Here is a 24,031-nt window from a genome sequence, read left to right as displayed (position 1 = left end):
ACGTCGGCTTGTGCATTTCGACTTCGGGCCGGCTTTCCGCGGTAGAGCCTCGCCGGGGCTGCGCGGAACTGCGCGGCTGCGCGCGCTCGCCCGCCCGCCCGCCCGGCGGGTCCCCCCGCCGCCGCCGCCGCCGCCGCCGCCCTCGGGGCTCTCGTTCCGTCCTCCGCGCCTTGTTTCACCTCAGCAAATCGCTCGGCAGCTGCTGCGACTCCGCTTCAGAGTACCCAACAATGTGCATTTATTTCCTTTGTTAAATACGCGAGAAATGCAAACCGTTCGGACCAAACCTCTCCACACCCGCGAAGTATAAAAGTTTTTTGTGAAAGTTAAAAATCGCATCCTTCTCTTGTGGTGATTTATTTGGGGGGAGTTGGGGGGGGGGGGGGGTGCGAGGCCGAGGGACCGTGTGTGGTTTTCTTTAAAGTAAACTGTGCGTCCGAGCAGTGCACGCAGCAAGCCCGATTGTCCGTTTGTTTCTAGCACTCTCATAGTGGTAATTTAAGTCAATAAATAAAACCCCTGTCTTCCCCTTTTACCAACAACAAAAAAATATACAGATGGAGAGTGAAAGGTACAGAAAAATGTCGAGGGAAAGCAGCTCTGGGAATCGTACAGCTTCCTCCCCCCTCGCAATTGAAGAGACCGTCAGATCAGGGTGGTAAATAAATGACCTACATTTCAACAGACACAGACAGACAGACAGGACAGAGGAGAGGGCTTCCCCCCCGACAAACATCTTTTTCTGATTGTCCCACAAAGCCGCGGCCGGCGCTCGCTCTGCTCCCAGGCTGTTGTGCGGTGCTCGGGGCCGCTCCGTCAGCTGTCAGCGCTGGGAACCGGCCCGCATCACATCTGTGCTCTCCTGCGCCGAGCTACAGCGCAGCGTCCTAATGGCTGGTTGGGCAAGAGACCTCCTGTTTGTTTGTTTGCTTGCGTTTCTTTTGTGTTTTTTCCTCTCTCTCTCTTTCCCCCTCTTTCTTTTCTTTCTTTTTTTTTTTTTTTTTTATCCCCCACCCTCTTCCTTTTGTTTTACTTAATTTCTTTTTTTTTTTTTTCGTAATAATTTTAATTATTTTCGGGACAGATAGTGCTTGCGGTAGGGGAAAACGGGTTAATAATCACATCAGCTGCGGCTGCTGCATAGCTTCTTGGTGGGCCGAAGGATACCACGACGTGTAGCTGGGGATGTAGGTGCCCGGGGTCCCCGACGAGGCCTTACCGGAGGCGGAGGTGGTATTCCACACCGGTGGCACCGGTGGCGAGCTACCCGAGAGAGCCCTGCCGTTGGTCAAGCCGCTGCTCTCCAGGGCGGCCCCTCCTTGCTTCATCAGCTTCTTGAATTTGGAGCGCTTGTTCTGAAACCAAATCTTCACCTGCAAACGGGAACGGGGCAGGGCTCAGCATCCCTCGGTACGGTCCGGCATCCCCCCTTCCCGCTCCCTCCGGTGTCCGACGGACTCCCAGCTTCTTCCCCTGATCCCGCCCGTGGCTGCTGTGCCCGTTGCCATTTTGTGATGCCAAACCACCCGGTAAGACTCCCCCACCGCCCGCCCCGCCGAGGAGGCGCGGCGGGCCCCGTTGCCCGCGGTTGTGACCCGTCTGCATCAGTCGTGGGGTCTCCCACGCCGGCGATGGGAACAGGGAGAGGACACGGGAGAGGGGCCGGCTCATTCGGAGCTGTACCTGGGTCTGGGTGAGTCCCAGAGATGCTGCGAGCTCGGCTCTTTCGGGGAGAGCCAGGTACTGGGTTTGCTGGAACCTCCTGTTCAAAGCCTGCAGCTGCAAACTGGAATAAATAGTCCTGGGTTTGCGGATTTTTTTCCCTTTCCCATTAAAGCGAACTTCCCCTCCTTCTACCACAGTGCTTTTCTCCGATTCGGCCCCTACAAACCACAAACGATGCAGAATAAATAATAATAATAGCAGCAATAGTAATAATAGCAGTAACAGCAATAGCAGCAGCAATAGTAACAATAACAGCAGCAACATCAACAATAACAGTAATGAGGAGGAAGAAAAGTGAAGCTCGAGTAACGCTAACAAAGGCTCCGGGCGATTATGGCAGCCCAGGCTTCTTCCCAGAGAAAGTTTGCTATTTTTACAGGCTGCAGTTTAGGTTTAATTACCCTTAATTGCATACATTGTTTATAGCGCTACGCAATAAATAATTACGAAGACTAATACGTGCACATCTGGGTTGATTTCTTTTCCAGCCGGGCATTGTGTGCTCTGTGTACTGCTCCCCTGTGATCCTCAGCCTCTCCTGACTAATATTTTGTAATTTAATTTAATTTCCATCCCCCCCTAGATTTTTTTTTTTTTTTTGATACAAGCACCCTCCCTCCCTCCTCGCCTTCCCTTCCCCCCTTCGCCCCCCCCTCCCCAAAGCCGAGTGCACCTACCTGTCTCCTCTAACCGGGTCTGAGTCAGGCTGGAGCTGTTGGGGTAGGACTGCACTGAACTGATGTAGGGGTTGGTCGAGTGGCTGCTGACCGAGTTCACATAGGGGTAGCCCAGCGGTCGGGAGAAGGACGAAGCTGTGCTGTACGAGCTGTCAGGCTGAGAGTGGCCCGCGGAGTGTAAACAGTGCATGGAATAGTGTCCGTGGGACATGGGAGAAGGAGACATTTGCTGGCTGGGCGGCCCAAACTCCATAAAGACAGCCTTCCCTGAGACGGGGCTATTTAGACTCTCTGGCATGGTAGTCATGGTCATTTCTTGTCGCTTGGTCTGTGTGTGTGTTCTCTCTTCAGCTTGCCTTTTTGGGGTCTGTTGTGTTTCTCAGGACAGGAAAGAACCCAATTTAAGCGGAACAGGGTTTTTCACTTTCCATTCATAAGAAAATGGAGTTTGTCTCTTTGAAAAGTCTAAGCATGATGCTGTAGATCTACACAAACTCGCCTAAAAGCTTTGACTCAGCCAAGGCTATGAATATTCATGAGCTGGCGGAGCTGATTGGTCCGCCGTCTTGCATAATCGCTTTGGATTGGTCCGAGGCGCTCGGGGCTCGCCCGGACCCCGGTGAGCGCGGAGAGCCGGACTGGCAGCGCCGCGCGTCCCCGAGTGCCGGCCGCACGCCCCGACGGCACCGCCGGCACGGCTCGGCGGCCTCCACCACGCTCCGCCGGCTCCCCGGTACCGCTCTCCGGCCGGCCCCGGGCCAGGAATCGCCTGGACCCCCCGCTCCCGCCGCAGGCGACGGAGGGCACGGAGCCGGAGCTCGGCAGGAGGCAGCGCACCGCCCTCCGCCCCTCTCCTTCTCCCGGCGGCGCGGAGGGGACGGCAGCCGCGCTCCGCCGGCCCCGGTGGGCTGCAGAGGTGCTGGTCCGCCGGGCGGGCCTCGCTCGCCGTCCCGCTCCGGCCCGCGGACAAAGCGGGCGGCCCCGGCCTGCCCGGCCGCGCACACTCCGCGGGCGCGCAGGGGGTCTCCGCTCCGGCCCGTAGGTCCCAGCGCCGCCCGCACCTCCGGAACATGCAGCCCGGTTATTGCCGTTATTGTTCTTACAAAGGAAAAAAAAAAAAAAACCAACAACCAAAAACCCCAAAAAACAAACCGAACGACACAAAAATCGCCCTGAACAGATCAACCGGCGCATTGGAGCTTAAAATGAAAACTTCCGCGTGCGTGAGCGGTAAATGAGGTGGGACTTGGGAGATCCTCCCCAGAAAGCCCACGATGAATCCCAAATTACTTTGTTAGATAATTAGAAAGTGTTGATAATTATTTCTTTCATAATTCAGCGGTGTGACTGTAACAGGAAAATGATCTTGTGAAAGTTCACACGTGCAGATGTATTAGTTACTGATTCATTTGATTAAATGCTAGTCTCAAGTGCTCTGATCCACAGCTGAAGGCGGCCCCATTAGCATAACACTGATGTTTAATTTTCATACGCATAATTAGCCATATATTTAACACTAATAGCAACATGCAGCCTTCCAGCATTAAACAGCCTGGGATTTGATCTGGCCTGGGCTGAACTTTCCCGGTTACACCTAGGCTGTCTAGGGTGCGCAGTTATCACGGCACCACATTTATGTAATCAAGCACATTTTGGCAAAGGGAGAACACCAATAAAAGCGAACATTCAAAACAAATCGCGGCGCTGATGTTAGAACTATTAGCGCCGACCCGTCTTCCCTCGCCGCCGGCGGCGGGGCCGGGGCACCCCCGGCAGCTGCTCCACAGCACGGTGCGGAGGCTCCGTCGGGCGGCGACGGTCCTTGAAGCAACCGGCTAATGACTGTGGAAAGCTGGCAAGACCGAGCCCCTCTGCTCCTGGTCTTTTTTTTTTTTTTTCATTAGTGGCTCTGTCGGTTTTAATTGCCCATTTCCTAACGCCTCTTTTACTTCCTTCCCCCCTCCTTTTTTTTTTTTTTTTTTTTTTTTCCTGTGCCTGTGCCGTTGTTGTTGTTTTGCTCGCGATGCGCAAAGTTCATTTTCACAAAATCGCCGCGGGTCGGGGCGGGAAGGGGCAATGGCGGCGTGTCCCCACACGGACTCCTCCGGCAGCCGGCTCTGCCCCCCCTGGCCATGTAAGTGACCACCCGAGGCGGGTCTTCGCCCTTGTCCGGCCTCGGGCCCGGCGGCGGCGGGGAGGGGAGGCTGCTCCGTGCCCTCCGGGTCTGCCGCTACCTCCGGCGGTCGGCCGGGCACGGGCGGTCCCGGGACGGCCCACGGTCCCGCCGGCCCCGCCAAAACCCCGGGGACCGGACTCTGCTCACACCCGTCCTCCGGAGCAGGGCCGCCGCCACCCCTCCGCGCAACGGCCGTCCCGGGCAGCGCGGCTTCGGCGGGCGCGGAGGGGCCACGGCCGCGGGACGCCCCGACCCTGCGCGGGTGATCGCCCCGTCGGGGCTCTCATCGTGCTCGCCCGGCAACAGCTCCTGCGTGAAGGGCTTGTGCGAGGCGCTAGCTGTCCCCGCGCAGCCGAGGCACCTCTTTAGTCTCGTTCATAATTAGGATTACAAACGTGCGCCGTCAGTGCCAGCGCCTGGCCGCCGCCGCTCCGCAGCGGCCGGTAAAATCCGCAGTCCCGTCAGAGTTAACGGGGGGACTTCAGAGCAAACAGTGACTACCAGGAGCTGCCAGCAGCCCCCTTATTACCCGTCTGCGGGGGGGTTCCCTGCTCCCGGCCGCCCCGTTCCCGCCTCACCCCACGCCGCGGTAAGCGCGGGACGGGAGGCGGAGGGGACGGGGAGAAGCCGTTCTCTGCTCCCGCCTCTCTCGCTCAGCACCTGCGGCGCCTTCCAGGGGCTCTCGGCGGGCCCGAATCCCTCGGTAGGCGCTCCTGGTGAGCCCACGGGAGGCGCGGGACCCCCAGCGCCCCTCGGAAGGGGCAGCGCTGCCGGGCGGCGGCGTGTTAGGAAACAAAATATATCCCCCTCCCCACACCCCCCCGGCAGCGGTGGGTGTCCCTCGCCTCCCGCGGCCACAGCGCGCTGTTTAACCTCTGTGTATTTGTAAACTTGTTGGCTGCATCGTTTGTTTTTACAGGTTTTCAGGCCTTCCAAACTCCTCTCGGGGAGGATGGAGCTGAGCGGTGTTAGCCGTGTTCGGAGGGGGGGGTCCTGCTTTTTGAAAAGATGCTGTTGGAAACTATTAGAGGTGACAGCTCCCTGTACTCGAACGAAAACAAACAGCAGAGTAAAGCTGTAAGAAAGCGGCTTATTTCTGCCCTGAACCACTGAGGGAGCCGGTACTGAGCAGCCCTGGCCGCCTCCATGCGCAACCGGCCAGCCCTCGGCACGGGATCGCATCTGCCTACAATTAAGGGCAAGTTATTTGTACCAAAACCGCACCGCTGCCGCCGCGAGTCTGGGGCATTTTTGGATGTATCTTGCTTATCTCCAAGGCCACTTCGCATTTCGCAGGACCGGAGCCTCTAAGTACCAAGGCCAGACCCGTCCGGCTCGACGGGGCGGTCAGCAACCAGCTCATTGTAGATCAAACCCTGCACGCCCGGCAGGCCCGGGACAGGACTGCAGCGAGCGGGGGACCCGCAGTTCATGAGGACCATCAGCTCTAAACTCTCGGTAGGAGCCGGGGCTCATCCTCCAGACCGCAAACTCCTCCGTTTCTGTTAAACGCTGAAATTGCAGAGTGCCTCTTCCATAACTAACGTGGGCACCGCAGAGCAGTGATTACCCCAAACCGGCTAATTCTTCAAGCGGTGCAATTATTGATCTCCAGAGAAGCATGCTTCGCATCTCATTTTTAATCACTTTTTGTGCTGTACAAAGAGAAATTAGCCGAGTCAGGAAGGGGGGGGGGGGATACTGCTGCTAGGAAGGCTGTGGGGAAAGAGGCTGCTGCCTCTGCCTGCCACCCTTGGGAAACTTTTCTCCACCCAAGTAGAAGTTGCAGCCTGGCAAACAGCACTGTGCTATCGCAGTGAAGACAAATTGACTCCATAGCTCAGCTATAGAGAGAAAATACTCTGTTCCTCTGTCCTCTCAGCTGTACTGAGACCATGTCATCTGATACGTGTTTGTCCTGCATAGGATTTGGAAGCGAGGGGACCCGCTCTGTGCCCCTCACCCCAAATAACCCAAACCCTTTGCCCTTGCAGGCTGTGCATGGCTGCTTCCAGGGTCACAAACAAGCCAAAAGACTTTTATTAAATACTCACCAGGTAACACACAGAAAGAACTATATCCACAGCTGACCCCTCAAGCTGCTTTTTCTGTCCGCTACAGCGACTTACACAGCACCCATCCCCACAGAAATCACAGAAATCTCCTCTCTGTCCCGAGTGAAACTGGAAACGCCAGAACCACAGCGAGTCCCTCCACTCCTTGCTCCATCTTTAGTCTTCTTCCACCACTTTAGAGAGGATTTCTGCTCCCTCTGAGGTAATCACAATGGTATGTTCAAACTGTGCTGATCTGAAATGCACATTTAGCAGTCAGTTAGTAGGGGGTAAACGCGGCCACCACGCCCGTAAAACTCACCCGGTTTTTTTTTCGGCTATCAGTGATCAGTTCCACGGCTTAGGAAAGATTAAAAAGAATTGCATCAGGCACCTTTTATTGTCTACAGAAACTGCAGTCCATTTATCCTTCAGAATCTTAAATTCGGGGGATCCTTCCATTATTATTGGCTCTGAAACAAGAAAAACAAAATGTTGTCTGAAGTTAGCCGCACTCCTGTGCGGACTGTGAGGTTACCAAGAAGGGAGGGGTGTCCCAGCAGGTAGCTCCCCTTCCGCACAGGTCCTGTCCTCCCTGGGCCGGCACTCTCTTGCAACACTAAAATGTGAACTAAAGAGGAAGACGAAATATCAAGGTAGGAAGTTGCCCATTCCTCTTTTGTAAAAGCGGGGAATTTTAATCAAGCTTTAATTAAGACCCCGTGGATAATAACCAAAGCACCAACCACACTTACAAACAGCAGATAGTTTTAAATATTTGAATTTTTAAAACAGGCTTAAAATGTTCATTAAATCAGCAAAACAACAATTTTCTTATTTCCCTCTAATTGCCGCGCCATTTAGCCACACAGTGAGAAAGAGGGCTTTTCCCCCACCAGCTCGCCATGATTGGTATTTAGCACGTTCAGTCTGCGGGGCGAGGCTCTGACTGGTTATCGGCGCTGCAGTCCCCAAACCCAAACAGCGGCTCTGGCAGGCAGCAAATGACATAAGAGCCACCAGGCAGCTCGCTGATAAACCACGGCTTCGGGGACACAATCGCATCCTTCTCATCCTCCGCAGCCCAAGTGTGCCGGCTGAGTCAAATACGCGTCAAAAATATGCGTCAAATATGTCATTTAACAAGATTTGTAATTAAACATTTCATATTTTATCCTTTGGAAGCTATTTCACGCAATTGGTTCCTTCATGCTTTCTTTTTTTTTCTAAATGGTATTTTAATCTGCTTCCTCAGGGGTCACTCTCACCGACATCCCCTTATCTGCATGGAGATATATATATATATATATAACCCAATAAAGAAATTGTACAGATCTGGGCTGCTCCGTGTGTTGGTTTTGTTTTTGTTTTTGTTTTTTTTTTAAAGAAAAAACCATAACAGAGAGTTACTAACCTATTGTGAAAGCCATTCCCTCTTCCATTAACAAATCACTGTCATTGGCTACAAAAGAAAATAAAAACGCGTTTATGGCTGTTGGGGTTGGTTTGGGTTTTTTTTGTCTTTCTTTTTTTTTTTTTTTTTTTTTTTTTCAGTAAAGGCAATCAGCACTTGGTTTAAACCCCATTTTACCCCAGGTACCGCGCACGCCGGTCGTCGCTATGAACCGGAGCACCCGCTGGAAGCGATCCCACCCCGGCCGCAGCCCGACCGCCCCGACGTCGGCTCCTTCCGGGCCGGGTCCGGGGGCTTTAACGTTTCGGCGGCGATTTTTCTTTGCCCCGCGACAAACTTTGCCGGCGCGGCAAAAAACGGCTGCGGAGGTGCGGGGACGCGGCACACGGCGGCGGCCGCCCGGAGCGGGGCGGGGGAGGCGCTGCGCGGGGCCCAGCTGCCCCGACGGCTCTGTTAAACGCGCGATTCGTCCTCAAAAATACCCGCGCGACTCTCAGAAAGCGTGGCCGGGGCGGAAAGCCCCCCCGGGCACCCGCTTCGGGACCAGCAGCGTGCGTGGCTGTGGGGGGGGGCTCTGCTCGTTTTACCCCTCCTTCCCCCAGAGTCCTTTCACGGCCGGCGGCGGGGCGAGTGGTGGGGGGAGGCGGGTCCGGCCGGAGGGGGCCGCTTACCGTGGTGCCACACCTCGGGGTGCCCGTGGAAGTACGACCCGATGCCGTGGCCGATGAAGGAGGGGCAGACCTGGAAGCCGCCCCGTCGCGCCACGGAGCTGCGGGGCAAAGAGGACAACGTGAGGGAGCACAGCCCGACCACCAACTTCGCTCGCCAGCCCCAGCCCCTGCAGCCGCATTGGTAGTGGCAGCAGCATCACCCGGCTTCCACAAGCTCTCATCCCCGCCCCAGTGCCGGGTCACCGCTTTGCGCCCTCTCCAAAAGACAGTAGCCAGCGGCGCTAGCACTGGTGAGCCATTGTTAGGTTTCAGAGTTAACGCACCTGCCAGCAGAGGCTAGTAGCTCCTGTGCCAGCCCTGCTGTCTAAGCAAGACAGCAGTGTGTTGTCTCGCTGTCAGATGGAGAGTAACCTTCTCCGCAAGCACACTGGGAACTCATTTTAACACGGAACAGCTAAATGGCAGCCAAGGCGCCAGCAGAGCACCAAACCGCAGCCTCTGCGGAGCCCTCCCTAGGCGCAGAGCCCATGCTGGGCTGTGTACCCACTGCCTGCACCGCGTTTCCTGCAGGAGAAGAGGGTCCTGCTGCCGACAGGGAGAGTTAAAGAGCCCTACCACTTCCTTTTCAGAATATTGCAAACATTCAGTACCAAAATGTATTTCGACTCCAGCGAATATGTTCATTCTAATTAGCAACGTATGTCTAATAAACCCATCACCACCGTAGCAAAACCAAATCGTAACAGTTATGGCATTTCAGTTCTGCCTGGGTGATCTGTCCTGTCTGTAATGGCCTGCCTCAGAGAGGAGCATCTCCGAGAGCTGCTGGCAGGAACATGTCCCGGCACCGATCCCTATCCATGTTGGGAAAGCAAAGCCCTATCCTGATCCCTAAAAAACGGAGGACCTGGAGATATGTTGGGTATCCTCTGGCTGCTGCCCCCCCCAAGTCTGCAGGCTTCACTCTAGGGCTACACCCTTACTCAAGCGGTGGTAGAGGCAGTGGTGGAGGAGGTGATTTGCAGCAGCTCAGCCAGGAGAGCTGGCAACATCCGAAACAGGAATGTGTGAAGAGTTGGGGGTACCTGAAGGTGGATTAGAAGTGACAAGGAAGCTGCTCCCGCCCCTGCATATCATCCCCACACTATTTTTAAAAGCAAACAGGAGCAAGACAGGAAGGTACTTGGCCCCAAAAGATTTTGCCTACAACATTAAAAGCTTCACTTTGTTTTAAATCAAGGTAGGCACTCAAAAGCTTCAGGTTTGTCTATATTTACACCCTAACAAATGCTTTCTCAGAGTTTGACTGCAGGCAGAAAAGCGGGAAAGTTAAGAAACTCAAACAAAAGTGCAAGCTCTCACAGAAATTAAAGCATGTTAAACCCCATGGGAGGCCTGTATTCAGGTATAAGTGGCCTCGGCTTGCTGTACGCAGTAATCCCTTTGCACACCAGGCTTCACAGACCCTGCAGTGCTGGCTTCAGTGCCCGTAGGTCACCGTCCCAGAATTTAATGTCACTGCAATTGTGGGACATGGTGCTCCACCACAGTGAAACGGCAATGAGGGAAGAGAACTGGGGCAATGGTTAACAATGCTGCACTGTTCAGACCTTAAGAGCATGTTTTAATAGGTTTTGTATACTACCTTTTACCTACACATCACCTTAAAACAAAGATTAATCACACTGCTTTCGTTAACTCTGGAGAAGAACAGAAATTTCAAGATCAGCTGTCCCCAAACTCCTAGGTACTGGCAAAGAAGGTTATCGGTAAGGCTAGAAGTTCGGCTTCATTTGGTTGTATTCAAAGTCCAGGCTTTTACCTTATACATCATTTATGTGGAAACAAAATCATGAAGGTTTATGCAGCGAAAAGTCCTACTAGAGATGGAAAAGACGTTCTCCCCTGCCTTTCTATCACGTCACCCACATTTGAGTCAGAGGCTCGGCCAGCTGGCTATGATGATGCTGAAAGCCAAGGAAGAAGCACAGGGAATGGCGAGGAGTTAGAAAGCCAGATTACTCAGACACATTCACAAAACGAAATGGAAGATCCCTGATGACCAAGCCCAGAGCAATGCAGATAATGATTCCCATATGGGTGAAGTGATTCTCTGAAGAGAGATGGGAGAAGCTGTCCACGCAACATGTGATAAGCTTTTCTTTTGCCTTCTTCTGCAAGTCTTTTTGGAAAAGCATAAACAATCCTACTGACTATTCAGCTTCGCTGATGTCCTTACACAGCACCCCTGACCACTGAAAGAGCATGGTCATTTTTTGAGATGTTTTGTAATTATTATAGGATTTTTCCCCCCCAAAAAATCCATCTTCTGTATCAAGACAGAAAGCCTTTTCTCTGGGCAGCTCTTCTTCTGAGGACCACGGCTACATACTCTCCTGCGGGCAGGGGAAGCTCTGGCCCCAGCACTCAGCTGGTGCCGAGGAGGGTGGTAGCAGCAGCTGTGTGCTGAGCACTTGGTGTCCGCGTGCTGGGGCACACAGAAGCCAGTGTTAAGACAGAATCCCGTCCTTATGCGGTGAAAGAAGTGGTTCTCGTGCATTTCAATGGTGAATTCTGCCACTTTCTTGCCAAACAGCTTGAAAACAACTCTGTTGGCATCAGTACTTCAGTGGTTACTGTCTGTGATCAAAATAGGGAATCTTGGAGCTCACAGGGCTTTGACATCTGCACTGACAGACGCCTGTGCCCCCCTCCTAACCACTTAATAATGTCTACACACAGAGCTTGGGTATTCTTTACATAAAATGTAACATGGCCAATGAACCTGAAGTGACACAGAGAAAACCTGTGGGGAAAATAAGCTGAAGGTATGAAACTCAGCCACCTTCAATCTGGTTTTAGTATTTGCATGTGCTTCAGAAGCACATTACGGGGAATTTCATTGCACAACTACTAGCTTTACTTTGCAATATTTCAAAAATCCTAGTGAACATCCTTATGAAGTTATAGTAAAACATACAGCTTTCATAAAAAACAGAGCTACTAACCCCAGTTACAACTTGCAAAGTCAATCCTGTAAATGTACATGTACACGTTGGCTGTAAGTGCTGGCAGGGAGGACTTTGAAACAGCTCTGAGAAGAGTGAATTGAACTCTTGATCTCGGTCAGCCTCTTCAGCCTCCAGGACTCCCAGGCTGTGGAATCTAGTTAAAAAATTGGGATGTCATGGAGTAGAACATTTTTGCCCAAGTTTGCCATTTGCTGTTGATAACAGCTCAGAGTTTTGGTCTTGCTGTCTCATTGCCCAGCTCAGGATCTGTCAGCGGTGGCCTTTCTTTCCAGCCTTCCCCGGAAGGCAACCTGACAATATCGCAGCCCCAGCTCCATGTGCTGCTCCTTGCAGACAGGCAGCGTGAGATGAGGCAGTCGGAGGAGTCCTGACAGCAAGTGGGAAAGCAGCAAAGGCAGGAGTTGGCACGGCTGAGCTGGGCTTCCTGGCACCTGCTGTGGGAAAGGAGAGCTGCAGCATTGGGTGGATATGCCAGTCTGCCAGTTGCCCTCAGCCATGGGGTCTGCCCCAACCAAATCGCTTCCAGAGCAAAGGCTGGGGCAGCAGAGCCACAGACAGCATGAAGGTAAAAAAAAAAAAAAGGTTCTTCAGGATAATCATTGTTAAAAATATCTCTTGACAACATTCACCACACTTGTTATTCTTCGAGACATGTCGCATGCTTGGGCAGAGGTGAATTGGGCAGGATTAAAAGCATAATCATTTAATGAGCCCAGTACTTGATTCTATGTTTTGCTGCCACGTGTTCCAGCCAGTGGCTGTGGAGTCAAGAGTACCTGCAGTGCTGCTCCTCTTTTGCTGATGGCAAAGCATCTGGCATCAGGATGGACAGGCAGCGGCCCAGCTGATAAAGGAACATCACTGAGGGCCAGGCTGTCCACCTACACCCACAGGCAGAGCCTCTCGTACAGTGTATCATGCTTCTGAGAGTGGACAGAAGCAGGAGAGTTGGGTGGCAGTTTCCTCCTGAGCATCCTCTTCCCATGTTGCCAGACAACAGCTAGTTCTCCGAAAGGAAGGATAAGTGTGGAGACATGCATTGCCATCCTGCCAGCAGCCCAACGGAGAAATTGCCATGGAGCAGCAACAGGCAGTACCAACTTTCTACAAAGCTCGCCCTGATACTCTGGAGCCTCCCTGAAAGGAGTTCCTGGGGGAATGGGATCAATCCCTCCTGCTAAGAAGCTGGAAAGCAGGTTGAAAGAATTTCCTTAGGGGGCTGTCTCTGTGCAGACAGCCTCTAGGAGCATCTACCAGAAAACAGGCATCCCAGCTCCAGAGGAAAAAACATCCATTTGGTCTTAGGACTGGAACTCCCTATTTCTTTTTTTTTTTTGGAGGTGGGGGCACACCACCCCAAACCCTGCATTTTCTTTTCTTATTACCAAATTTTGTTACTTTTTCCTTAAGGCAGGTCTGGTCCAGTACTCTAAGCCATCACCAAAGAAACAAAGTGAAACAAATCCCATTTTCAGCACCGACAGCAACTGCCTTTCTGGGCTCTTGGTGGCACAAGGAAAGAATTTGGCTGATCAGACGAGATGGCACAGGCTGCTCCACTACCCAGGCTGAACACCCTGGTGAACTGATTCCAGCCAGGGAGGCTTCCCCCCCAGTGCCAGCTTCTCTCCCCAGGGATGAAACTTTACCAACAGTGGTCTTGCAGAGCAGCACGACATAAATGGCTGAAGTTGCTGAACAAGCCTGTCTTATACTTTTGGGCAGTGAACACGCTTGGGAAACACTGAAAGCAGTAACAGACCTATGATAATTGTTTTCTTACTTAAGGATCCATATGGATACATCTTTTTTTTTTTTTTAAATTAGAAATAATCACATATTTCTTTGATACATTGTTAGCAAAATGACCACTGAATGGCAGGTTTACTTTTTTCTTTTTTTTTCTTAATTCTTGAAAACAGCATCAACCTAAACTACATTTGCTCGTGATAAAAATATTAATTTTGAATAGTACCATATTGTCAAATTTGAGAAATTTCAAAATTCTACTGGGAAAACATTAAAGTATTTTTCTCTGAAATAGTAATCCAAGACTGAGGGAATGCACAAGTTCAGGGATTCCCTATAATGACAATAAATGTTGAGGTATAATTAGTAATATTTTTGAAAGCCAACAATTGTTTTTTGAAAGAAAGGTACATTTTAGTTTCAAACTGGAACACAAATTACTGTATTTTTCTTACAATACTGCTGAACTTTTATTTGAGGTTCTCTGTTTCTGAAAGCAGACATGATGGATTGAAATAAAAGATAATTTATTGCAATGCTTACTTTCAAGTGCAGAGAGAAGCAGTGTAATTGTAATTTACAGTAGCTGTCAAGGAAAATCTATCACAGATGACATTAAAATGACTTATTTTGCCTGAGCCACTTATTGTTTAAATGTGCATAATCTGATAGAAACAGATTTTTTTTTAAATCTGCTTTATATTGTTCTAAATTAATATCAAAACATATACTTAGGAGTTAAACATTTTAAACCATTTATTAATACTTTCATCACTACTATTTTTTTCTAGGAGTTGGAAATCGGTTTATTTAACAATATCACATTTATGTTTTATAGCTCTCTACACTCACAACACTTCCACGTACCTCAACTCACTGTCTAAAAAGTAGATTAAAAACTAGATTTGTTTCTATCTGAAAGGGAAATGTCAGAAATGGTAGAAGAAAATGGAACACCGGGCCCAATTCTGTTTCCACTGGATGTGATCAACAGTTTTGCCACCACCCTCAGTAAGAACAAGCTCGCAAAGATTCAAATTTTTGTAAGCAAAGTGACTCAAGAATCCATGCACTCTTTTACGTGGAACTTGTAGCTGATGAGAGAAGAACTGCTAGCTAAGAAATATCCATTGTCGGCTATTGAGCTCCCATAACAAAGACTATGTTAGAATACTGAATGCAAACTTACCTCCGCGACATAATTATTCCCAAATCTACTGTAGAAAGGAAATATTCTGATTATTTGTGCCTAAGATATGTTCTGCATATCACTTGAGCACTTTTACAGAAAATATTGAGGACAGAACCCTAGACACATTTCCATTCTGATGGACCTAAATGTTTTCAGCTTGTAGGTGCTTGTTCTCAGGTATTTATGATATCTAACCCTCCCGAAGCTTAAGATTTTGATGTATGTATTATGTACGTACCTCTGCTTGCAAATGTCAAATGACAAATAACCAGAAACACACAGCTTCACCAAACCAAGGCAATCTTTCAGCAGAGGCAGTGTTAAAGTAGTTCTAAACAAATCAGCACATTTAAATTGTCTACATGATAAAATCTTGAGAAATAAAGTTAATGACCTGCTATTTCATATGTAGTTTTGAACAGCTACTAGCTTTGATTAATCTGCTTTTCAAAGGGGGCGCTGACTATATATTTACACTTTGCAAGTAAACTGACCTCAGTACTAACACAGCAAAAATCCAATGTCACATTCAATCCTGTTCTTTTTCTTCTTCTTCTTTTTTTTTTTCTTTTTTTTTTTTTTAATACAGCTAGAATTAATGTAGTGAATCTGTAATGAAATCCATTATCCTGCATGGAGATTTATCAGATTTTCCAACTGAATGCCATGCTTTGCTAGCACTAGCTGGAGTTCACCTGCATGTTGGTGTGGCGTGTGGCTCTTTTTTGTAAAGAGTTAAGTTGAACACAAAAAAAGGGAACAAAGGTCAGCACCCAGCCGCCACTTGAATGTGAGATTTTTCTTTTTATTCCCCTTGATGTATACTAGGCTCTGTGTTATTAGTCTTAATGATGGAAAATTGTAGTGTTGATACAAATCTTTTTTTCAAAGTAGTAGGCGGGAGCTCCATTTGTTAGTAAGTTTTTTTGTGACTAAAAGCCACGGACAGTACATTTATGTAGCAGTAAAAGGCCTAGATGCTCTTTCCATAGCAGAGCTAATTATTCCTACTGTGACCTTACTGATCTACCCTGTTCCTAGTACATCTCATCTGCACGCCTGTTCCTCTGTGTAGATGGTGTCAGAGAATATGAAAAACCCTATAATGAAACCATTTTCATGATGGAGAAAGGCTACTGGAGTTGCACTTGCTACAAAGAGGCTCAATTATATGAGTAATTGTGATAATTTTCTACATTCATAGCCTTCAATGGGGAAAAAAGAATGAGAGCCACAAAGGAAAATTACTTTAACAAGAAAGTACAGAGAGTAAAAATGGAAGAAGAGACAAAAAGGGGGAAAAAAATAACCAGAAAAAAAGTTTAAAAAATAGATCTGGAGGGAGGAATAGCAAGACAGGGAGAACAACAGAAATGCTCAAAAAGCCTATGTGCAGCTGTGTTGCACAATTAAATTGAATTTTTTTTCTGCAGTTGATGAATGTGACTACTGCAAATGTGCCTCTGTAGTTAGCTATCATTTGTTGTTCCGTGACAGGAAAAGGATAATTACCTCTCAGAGAGAATCAAAGGCTGACATGCCCTTTAGACACAGCCATGAATGCAGAGCTCGATAGAATGCTTGAATAAGAATCCAGTGTTCTGTGCCCCCTTCTACTCAAGAATAAATTTTGTTAAAATGCAAGAGCACCACCAGTAAATTTGTTGAACCCTAGGTGTTCAAAAATATGAGGTGCATCTATCGACTCATCCCATTTGCAAAAATAAAACTACATTTTGAATTCACTTCTATTATATTCATGGACAGTAAGATAGTGAGATATGCATTAAATTTCTTTTCCCAGTAGGGGTCTGATTCAACATTTCCTATGAAAGAACAGAAAGACACTATCTTTTTTCTCCAGGCTAGTTAGCCTATAATTTAAAACTGTCAAAAACACAATTTTATACAAAGTCTTCAATAAAAGCTTCTCAGATATAACCCAAAGAGGTTTTACTAAAGTTTGATTCAGACTCTGTTACAATATTTTTAAAGCTGTAAATACATCTAACTGATATTTTGCTGTTCTCTTTTTTCCTTAAAGTATTTGAAGATTTACAAAGAAAAAAAAAGCAGCATCCTTTCAAGGTGACTAAGCCTTGCAGCTTTTAAGTAATCAGAATGTATTCAGTAGCACGTTGGGACCATTAATAGTCCAGTGAAGTATTGCTTAATGAAATGTATACGATATGTGTCTATTTTTTTTTGGCAAACATTTTAAAATAATCCATAGGTACCTTCAAAAAACTAAGCCGTATTTTTATTCAAAACTGCTAGCAGAAGACAAGCCATGACGGCATTTATGTGAAGACTAGAAGAGATGCAAAATAGGGAAAAATCTCTGAATATGAGCTCTTCTTTCCCTGTGACGTTAGCATGCACTGCTCTTTGTAAGATCAGAAGCTCTTGAGTTAAATATTTTTGTACTTTTTAAACAAAGAGACTTATTTATGTTGACTAATTCCTTTGTAACATTCATTATTGCTATACAATGAAAACAATGGTTTCTAACCTTCTTACATCGTTAGACAGATGTGAGGTAGTTTCACACGCAAATAAAAAATAAACAAAAACACACTGCAAATTACATCTGTTAATTTAAATCTACCTTATGAATATCTTTGACTCTTTGTACAGTCTTTGTTGACCCTAGTGTAATTCACTTAAAAAAAAAAAAATTTCTCTTATCCAAGGAACAACATTATAGCTTGGCAGTTCACATACTGATATCAGACTGAAATGATGGTTTTGAATCATAAAACATGTCATCAGCTTTATACCAAACCACCAATAACCTTTGTCCCACTTGCCAGCCCTCCCTTTACTTGTCAATATAAGGCTTACCTGATTGTGTTTCCAATTACAGAGAAGGGAGCCCCTGGTCTGCAAGCTGCAATTGCTTCATCTCTACATTTCCTGGCAACCTCCACTAACTTTTGACCAGATTTATCCACATTGCCCACCAAAAAGGTTTCAGAGGTGTCACCATGGTAGCCATTGTAATACACCTAAACATATGCAGAAATGTAAAGACATTTTCTTGTTTTGCATCCAGAAACAGATCGTCTCCTTAATTAAATCCATTCTTTCTAAGATCGAGCTCCACATTGCAACAGATAGACTATGGGTAAGCTGTATTTGCGAGAATGAGATTGGAAAAGCAAAACATTGCAGAGAAAAAAAAGAAAAAAGGCACAAAAGACTGCAAGGTACACAGGAGTTGACAATTAAAAATTCAAGAAATGCAAAAGCTGTGCGTATCTGCCAAGCAGTGCACCAGACAATGACATTGCTCAACCACAAGACATGAGGCTAACTGGGCTGTATATGAGAAGACGGATGGGGGCCATGCATGGGCGGAAGGGAGCCTTAGGGACCCTCAGGTGCCCACCTGCCCACCCCTGGGCCCGGGGACCTGCTGGCACCCTGCAGGGGTAGGGCATCGAGCCCTGGTGCTGGCCATGGGCACTGGGAGACCTGTCCCTCTGCAGCCAGCACCCCTCGGTGGGGTTTTGAGGTGATGCTGTGACAGCTGGGTGAGAGGAGTACCCTGCTACCAATGTCCAGAGTGACCCCACGGAAAGCATGGGCCAAATCCACCACCAGCCCTTGCATGTTTTCTTTAGCCTCATTTTTAAACTACAATGGGGCATTAACATTGGGTTTTACTTCTGATTTCCAGAGTTGAATTTTGAAAGAGAATAAATGTACTGTTCTAGCACCGCAAAGTTTCACACTGAAAACATAGCATCCTGTTGAATTAATTACATTTGTGAGTTGGTTTTTTTTTTTTTGACATTTCATAGGTTTTAAACCTCAGTTCTCCAGAAATTCTCTGACGGGCACAGGAAAGCCTGGCTGTGCACTATTGAGCTCAGCCACACTGGGGTTTGCAGCTCTGCAGTATGGCAGGCAGGCACATAATTGCAAGACCAAGCCAAATTTCCTTACAGAAAGACAAATTATAATGGTGCACAGTTTTGATCTTCTAAAACATTTTTTCTCCCCCGAACAGTGGGCAACTATCCTTCTAGGACTAATAACTCACAAAGCTCGAAGCACTGAACTTTTGCCACTGGCAAGCTATTTGTGAAAGACAGACTCACATTCTTTTTGGTCGATTCCAAACTCAAAAAAAAAAAAAAAAAAAAAAAAATTGGCTACAGATAGTTTACCCAAGGCCAGGTTCGTGTTCAGGCTGAGATGTAAAGAAAACGCAGGCAGTTAGGAGTGAGGGGGAGTTTAAAGATAGGTGAGTGCCAGCAAGGGCCCAACTGTGTTGTGACTGCTCCGGTGGAGAGCGGCCGCGATCCCCTGCTCTACACCTTCCTCTGCCGCCCAGAGTGCCACTAAATCTTTTTTTTTTTTTTTTTTTTTTTTTTAATTTAATGCCCATTGTGCGGGTTTTAATCTAGCTAGTTCATATTTAAGCCAAACTGGTTCATTTTTAGCTCTAGCAAGTACAACATACAAAACCCCAGCATTAAACATCATCCTCCTGGAAAAACAAATACAGATTTAAAACATAGGAGAGCTTAAAAATAATAATAATAATAATAATAATAATATTTACTGCAGCCCATCAACTGCAATTACATATTTTTGACGTTAATAAGTTACAACCACAGCAACTGTAACACACTAATTCCTTAAAAGTCAATGAAAGAACCAAGTTGTAAGAAACATTAACCTGGTAATGGCTGGCTGAAAATCGCACCATGCTGAGGATCCAGTGATGGATAATGTTATTTTTCTACACTAAAATACATTTTAAAGGCTACATGATTTAAGCCAATAAAATTTGTATTTCATGTATGAAATTCTACCATCTTAATTGTGCAAAAATGGATTTTTTCTTCAAATAATTTGTACAAAGTGTGAAGTGTTTACATTTAATAACCAGAATATTATTTAATCTTTTTATAGAATCTGTACATAATTATAAACAATTTGTTGTGCAGTATTTACTTTGATTTTTATTCTGTCCACCTATGAAACATCCCAGTTTTGCTTATTAAAAATAAGCTAAAAGATCAATTAGCAATGCTAAAAAGTATTATTTTTTTTTCTCAGCTATTTTGGAACTGAGCAATTATCAAACATGGCACAGTTCAGTTTTAAATGATAAAAAAAAATCTTACAATGATAATCAGCAATTCCCATCCTTGCAGGAATCTTCACATTCACAGAAACATCAAGATTTATTTTCTTTTATGAGGGTAAACAGAAAACAAATAAAAATACATCTTCAAAAAGACCAGTAACGTTTCGTCAGACGTTACTTGTAAAGCAGAGTGGACAAGATATGCACACCACGTTAATATAAAAATGTTTTGTTTAGTTTATCGTAGAAAGTATCTGTGATATGAATCTACACTTTTTTTTAAAATCTAAGCCGTCATTATTATCCTGACAGATAAAAAAATAAAGTGAACCTTAAGGAGATACAAAGAAATCAGATGTTAAATCCTTAGCTGTTGCAAACTGATTTAGTCTAATAAAATGAGCAAAGACACACCAGTTCACCAAAGTAAAAATGTAGGCCAAAAATATACTTTAAAAATGATAGACCACACTGTGCAAACCCGATAGAATTCTACAATTAGAAAGTATGGAGATGGGGAAGGATTTAGAAAGATTAAAAAAACAAACCAAACCTAACCCAGTTCTGGATCACACATGAGCGTACCATGGGAAAAAGGTCACTGACCCTAATTTTGATAGAAAAAATATTTTACAAAGGTTGAATCTCATGCTCAGAGGTAGGTCTGCTGGAGGTTTCTTTGCTTCTGTCAGTATGAAATTTGGGCCCATAGAAAATAGTATCGAATTACCAAGAGTTTCTTTAATGATTAAAAAAGCCTGTTTTTATGAGATGTTACTTCCTTGTTTGTGACATATTATTGCAAAATAATGGTGGGATTCAAAAGACGTCTGTGTTCATATTAGAAATAAACGACACTTTGGGAAAATAAAAACATGTACAGTAAAAAGAAAAAAAGCTTCTGCAAGAGACATTTTTTTTTCTTTTTTCATAAATGAAACGAGAATTAGGTTTCCAGTTTCCATACTTTCTTGCTGCTAAGAAAATCCAGCCAGTGTTTATTTAAATAGCTATAATTGACCATTCTCTGGAAATATTAAGTCACGGTTATATCACACTATTTCTGTTTCTGCGCAAAAGGTTCAGGGCTTTTATACCAGAAATGGAACACAACACTACCTTCGGGGATTTTAATAAATGTAGGGAACACTGCTAGCAAAAGAGTTGCTGTCCAAATAGACTGACATACACAGGCCAATGTAGCCTCTAATGACAGAGTAAGATAATGACAGGCCCCACTCAAAATCAGCAGGAAGAGGAAGATCAATCTTGGCAGAGTGAAGGAAAAATGCTGGCTTTCTTCATGTTAGCTCATCTCATACATATCTATCTTCAGCTGCTGCCCAGTACTGTGGTGCTCTGCATTAACTACACAGTGGATCAATAACAATTACACCTTCTCAAAAACATGACACATAGCAGGATTGGGTTGACATTTCACTTAGGCCAACATTGATCTCAGTGCATCTGATTCCAGTCCTAAATTCAAGTCAGGCCTGGGTCTAGCTGGAATAAACACACAGTTAAAAACAAAAAAGGAAACCAGCTGCTTGTGCCTTGGCTCAGAAGTAAACAGCACATCCATCTGTGCTTCCCCCATCTCCAATCCACTATTCTTCCTGTTGCTACTAGTGATTCTAAAGTTGATCAAAGACTATTTTTTATATGAATTACTCACCGTGACATCAATGTTGATAATATCTCCATCCTGAAGAGGTCGACTGAAACATAAACAGAAAAAAAAAATAATAATGGTGACAGACAGTTCCCAACAAAGGGAATATAAGAATAAACACCTAATGGCACATACATAAAAAATCAGGGGGTAGGTATTTTGTGATGGAGGAAGGCAGAGGCAAACAGAATAACCATTTTTAATGTTCAGCTCTCACTACTTAGAGAACAAGTGTAGCTGAATATAAAATAATGAGAAACAACTACCAGAAAAAAAATATCAACAGCTGAAAAATCTACCATTATATTTATTCTTTTTCTCTCACTAGGGTTCATATTTTACTTTGTGAGTAGCTGAATGTATTGAAAATAAAAAAAACAACCCACACATAAATTCAAATATATTTATTCCTCACCCTATACTTATTTTGCTGGAGAAAAAAAAAATCAGACTGCACTGTTGTTTTTTTTGCACACACTAAAGTCATTATACTATTTTTTTAAAGTGTTTGGACAAACAGGATAATATTTTTTTTTCTATTTCACATACATTTCTATAACATTTATCAGCATCGTGTGGTAACATGATATGCATCTGCAATACGTTTACATTTAGTTAAGATGAAGTATGTTCAATATTAAAAGCAATTTATTAATTTCAGTTTAACATTTTCATTCCTGGTGGTAAAATGTATATTATTGGGGAAATACCTGTCAGGAATACCATGACATACCACGTTGTTTACAGAAGTACAAACAGATTTTGGAAAACCTCCATAGCCCAGAGGTGACGGATAGGCATTCTGTCTGATTATTTCATGATGAACAATGGAATCTATTTCTTCAGTTGTCATGCCAACCTAAAATAGCAAACATAACATCCTGTTAAAACAGCAAAGATAGTTTCTCATATTTACTGAATGTGATTGCAGCCAAGTGTTTCAATGAAATCTTGGATGTTTCAAATAAGCTACTTTGATACAAAACACTAAACTGCCTGATATACTATATTGATATATTGGACCTTTTTTTCTAAAAAAAGAAAAAACAGTTTAAATAAAGCACGCAGTAGAAATGAGCACTCAAAGGCTCCTAGAAAACGTAAAATACTCTCTACTTTTCCATTCTTTTTTCCACATTTACTTTCTCAAAGACACCAATTTTCCATGGCATCTTGTTTCAGTAGCTGCTATAAAAATGTCTGGTTTCAATGCTTTCAGTCCTTTAAAACACAACATTACTTTCCTCTTTTGTTTTTAAAAGAAAGGATCTTAATTCTTGTAACTGCTCAGCACATTTCTCATAATGTACTTGTGCATTTTACGAAATTGTTTTCCAAATATTTAATTTTATAAAACATGTAAATATTTGGCTTCATATCTTGAGGATATTTTACCTAAAGTCGCCATAGCCTGGATGATCACAGTGAATGAACAAGCGTTTATCCATCATTTGTAGAAATCTCCATTTTTATGCTTGACGTTTTCTAGATTCATCTTTTCCTCACGATTTTACATATTAAAAAAATCTCTCATAAATCATTCAGCCATTTTCTGAGTATCCATGGAGTGGAAAACGCACATGCTTAAAATAACATTCTTCTCGCTTTTCTTTTGGATTGACTCTGTGTCTGGAACAGTTAGAGCTGAAATTTGAAATTTGGTAGGGAAACCTCCCTCATTGAGAAGAAGTGCCTTTGAGGGTTCCTCTGAAAATTGATTTTGATTTGAATGAGTTTTGAGCCTTTGAAAATCATACTTCGTACACATACACTGCAGTGGCTGTGATTTTGGAGGACTTTTTAGTAACACATGGAATATAGGTAGGCTGTGGTGCAGGAAGCATACTTATCCATATATTGAAATATTCAGTCATCACGCACATCGAATACAGCAGAGTGCACTTGTGTCCTGTGCTGAGGATAAAACCAGGTCTATTTGCTCGGCTTGCATCTTATTCAGCACAAAAATGTGGTTGGGCAGATGAGGAGCGATGAACTCGCTCATGACCGGTATTCGGGGTTACTGGGCAGCCTCTGCGCTGGGATGGCAAGCCGCAGCCCCGGCGCCGTCCGTATTGGATACTGCAGCCATTGGTTCTGGATAAATACAGGTTTGCTGCTTCTGCCTTTGCTCACCCACCTATCATCTTCAGCCCATAGACAAACTGAACCGCCGGGTGCTGTCTGCTGCTGCTCTGCGCAAGGAGTTGGATGTGGCTTTTGGACAGTCGGCAGTCAGATCTGTGCTCTCTGCATGGCAGGCTTACACACTGTGAGAAGTTCTGCTTTTAACAGTATCTGCTTTACTTTTAAAGGAGCTTTTGCTAGCTGGGCAAGGTTGGGGAGGCACCTACTGTGCACCTCATCCCTTACTTGGGACGGTACAATCTGATGGTATCTAACAAAATGCTTCCATGTCATAGAATTTGCTGCTTTGTTCCCAAATCTTTAACTCAAACCCAGGAAATTCTATCATATATAATAATATATTGCATTTTTAAGTCACAGGAAGTAAATGGTAATATCAAAACCATGCTCAGCCCAAACTTTGTCTCTCTGCAT

The 24,031-nt window shown here is 45.6% G+C and overlaps 2 protein-coding genes across 3 annotated transcripts in view; both read right to left on the bottom strand.

Annotated features, from left to right (window-relative positions):
• Positions 1-1,076: 1,076 nt before the first annotated feature.
• Positions 1,077-2,764, bottom strand: DLX1 (distal-less homeobox 1). The gene is made up of 3 exons (XM_074145497.1): positions 2,403-2,764; positions 1,684-1,883; positions 1,077-1,373 (listed from the first exon to the last, which is right to left on the bottom strand). The coding sequence occupies exons 1-3, from the start codon at positions 2,713-2,715 to the stop codon at positions 1,119-1,121; spliced, it is 768 nt and encodes a 255-aa protein (XP_074001598.1). The 5' UTR covers positions 2,716-2,764; the 3' UTR covers positions 1,077-1,118.
• A 3,832-nt stretch (positions 2,765-6,596) lies between these two features.
• Positions 6,597-24,031, bottom strand: part of METAP1D (methionyl aminopeptidase type 1D, mitochondrial) — a 51,037-nt gene continuing 33,602 nt past the window's right edge. For both annotated transcript variants that reach the window (XM_074145528.1, XM_074145527.1), the window contains exons 4-10: positions 22,180-22,328; positions 21,473-21,515; positions 17,535-17,698; positions 8,718-8,815; positions 8,047-8,094; positions 7,027-7,105; positions 6,597-6,888 (exon numbers count right to left, since the gene is read on the bottom strand). In XM_074145528.1, the coding sequence (XP_074001629.1) occupies positions 6,810-6,888; positions 7,027-7,105; positions 8,047-8,094; positions 8,718-8,815; positions 17,535-17,698; positions 21,473-21,515; positions 22,180-22,328 (660 nt within the window). In that variant the 3' untranslated portion in view covers positions 6,597-6,809. The remainder of the gene's footprint in view (positions 6,889-7,026; positions 7,106-8,046; positions 8,095-8,717; positions 8,816-17,534; positions 17,699-21,472; positions 21,516-22,179; positions 22,329-24,031) is intronic.

This window comes from Numenius arquata, chromosome 3 (assembly GCF_964106895.1).
Source record: "Numenius arquata chromosome 3, bNumArq3.hap1.1, whole genome shotgun sequence".
Taxonomy (NCBI): Eukaryota; Metazoa; Chordata; class Aves; order Charadriiformes; family Scolopacidae; genus Numenius; species Numenius arquata.
Note: the sequence above shows the minus strand (reverse complement) of the source record. Positions and strands in the feature narration are given on the sequence as shown.

Excerpts from the sequence above, each read along its gene's own strand:
- DLX1 (XM_074145497.1), bottom strand. The coding sequence starts at position 2,715 with ATGACCATGACTACCATGCCAGAGAGTCTAAATAGCCCCGTCTCAGGG. Across the intron at positions 1,884-2,402 it reads GACCCGGTTAGAGGAGACAG|GGGCCGAATCGGAGAAAAGC; the intron begins GTAGGTGCACTC and ends TGTGGTTTGTAG. Across the intron at positions 1,374-1,683 it reads TGGGACTCACCCAGACCCAG|GTGAAGATTTGGTTTCAGAA; the intron begins GTACAGCTCCGA and ends TCCCGTTTGCAG.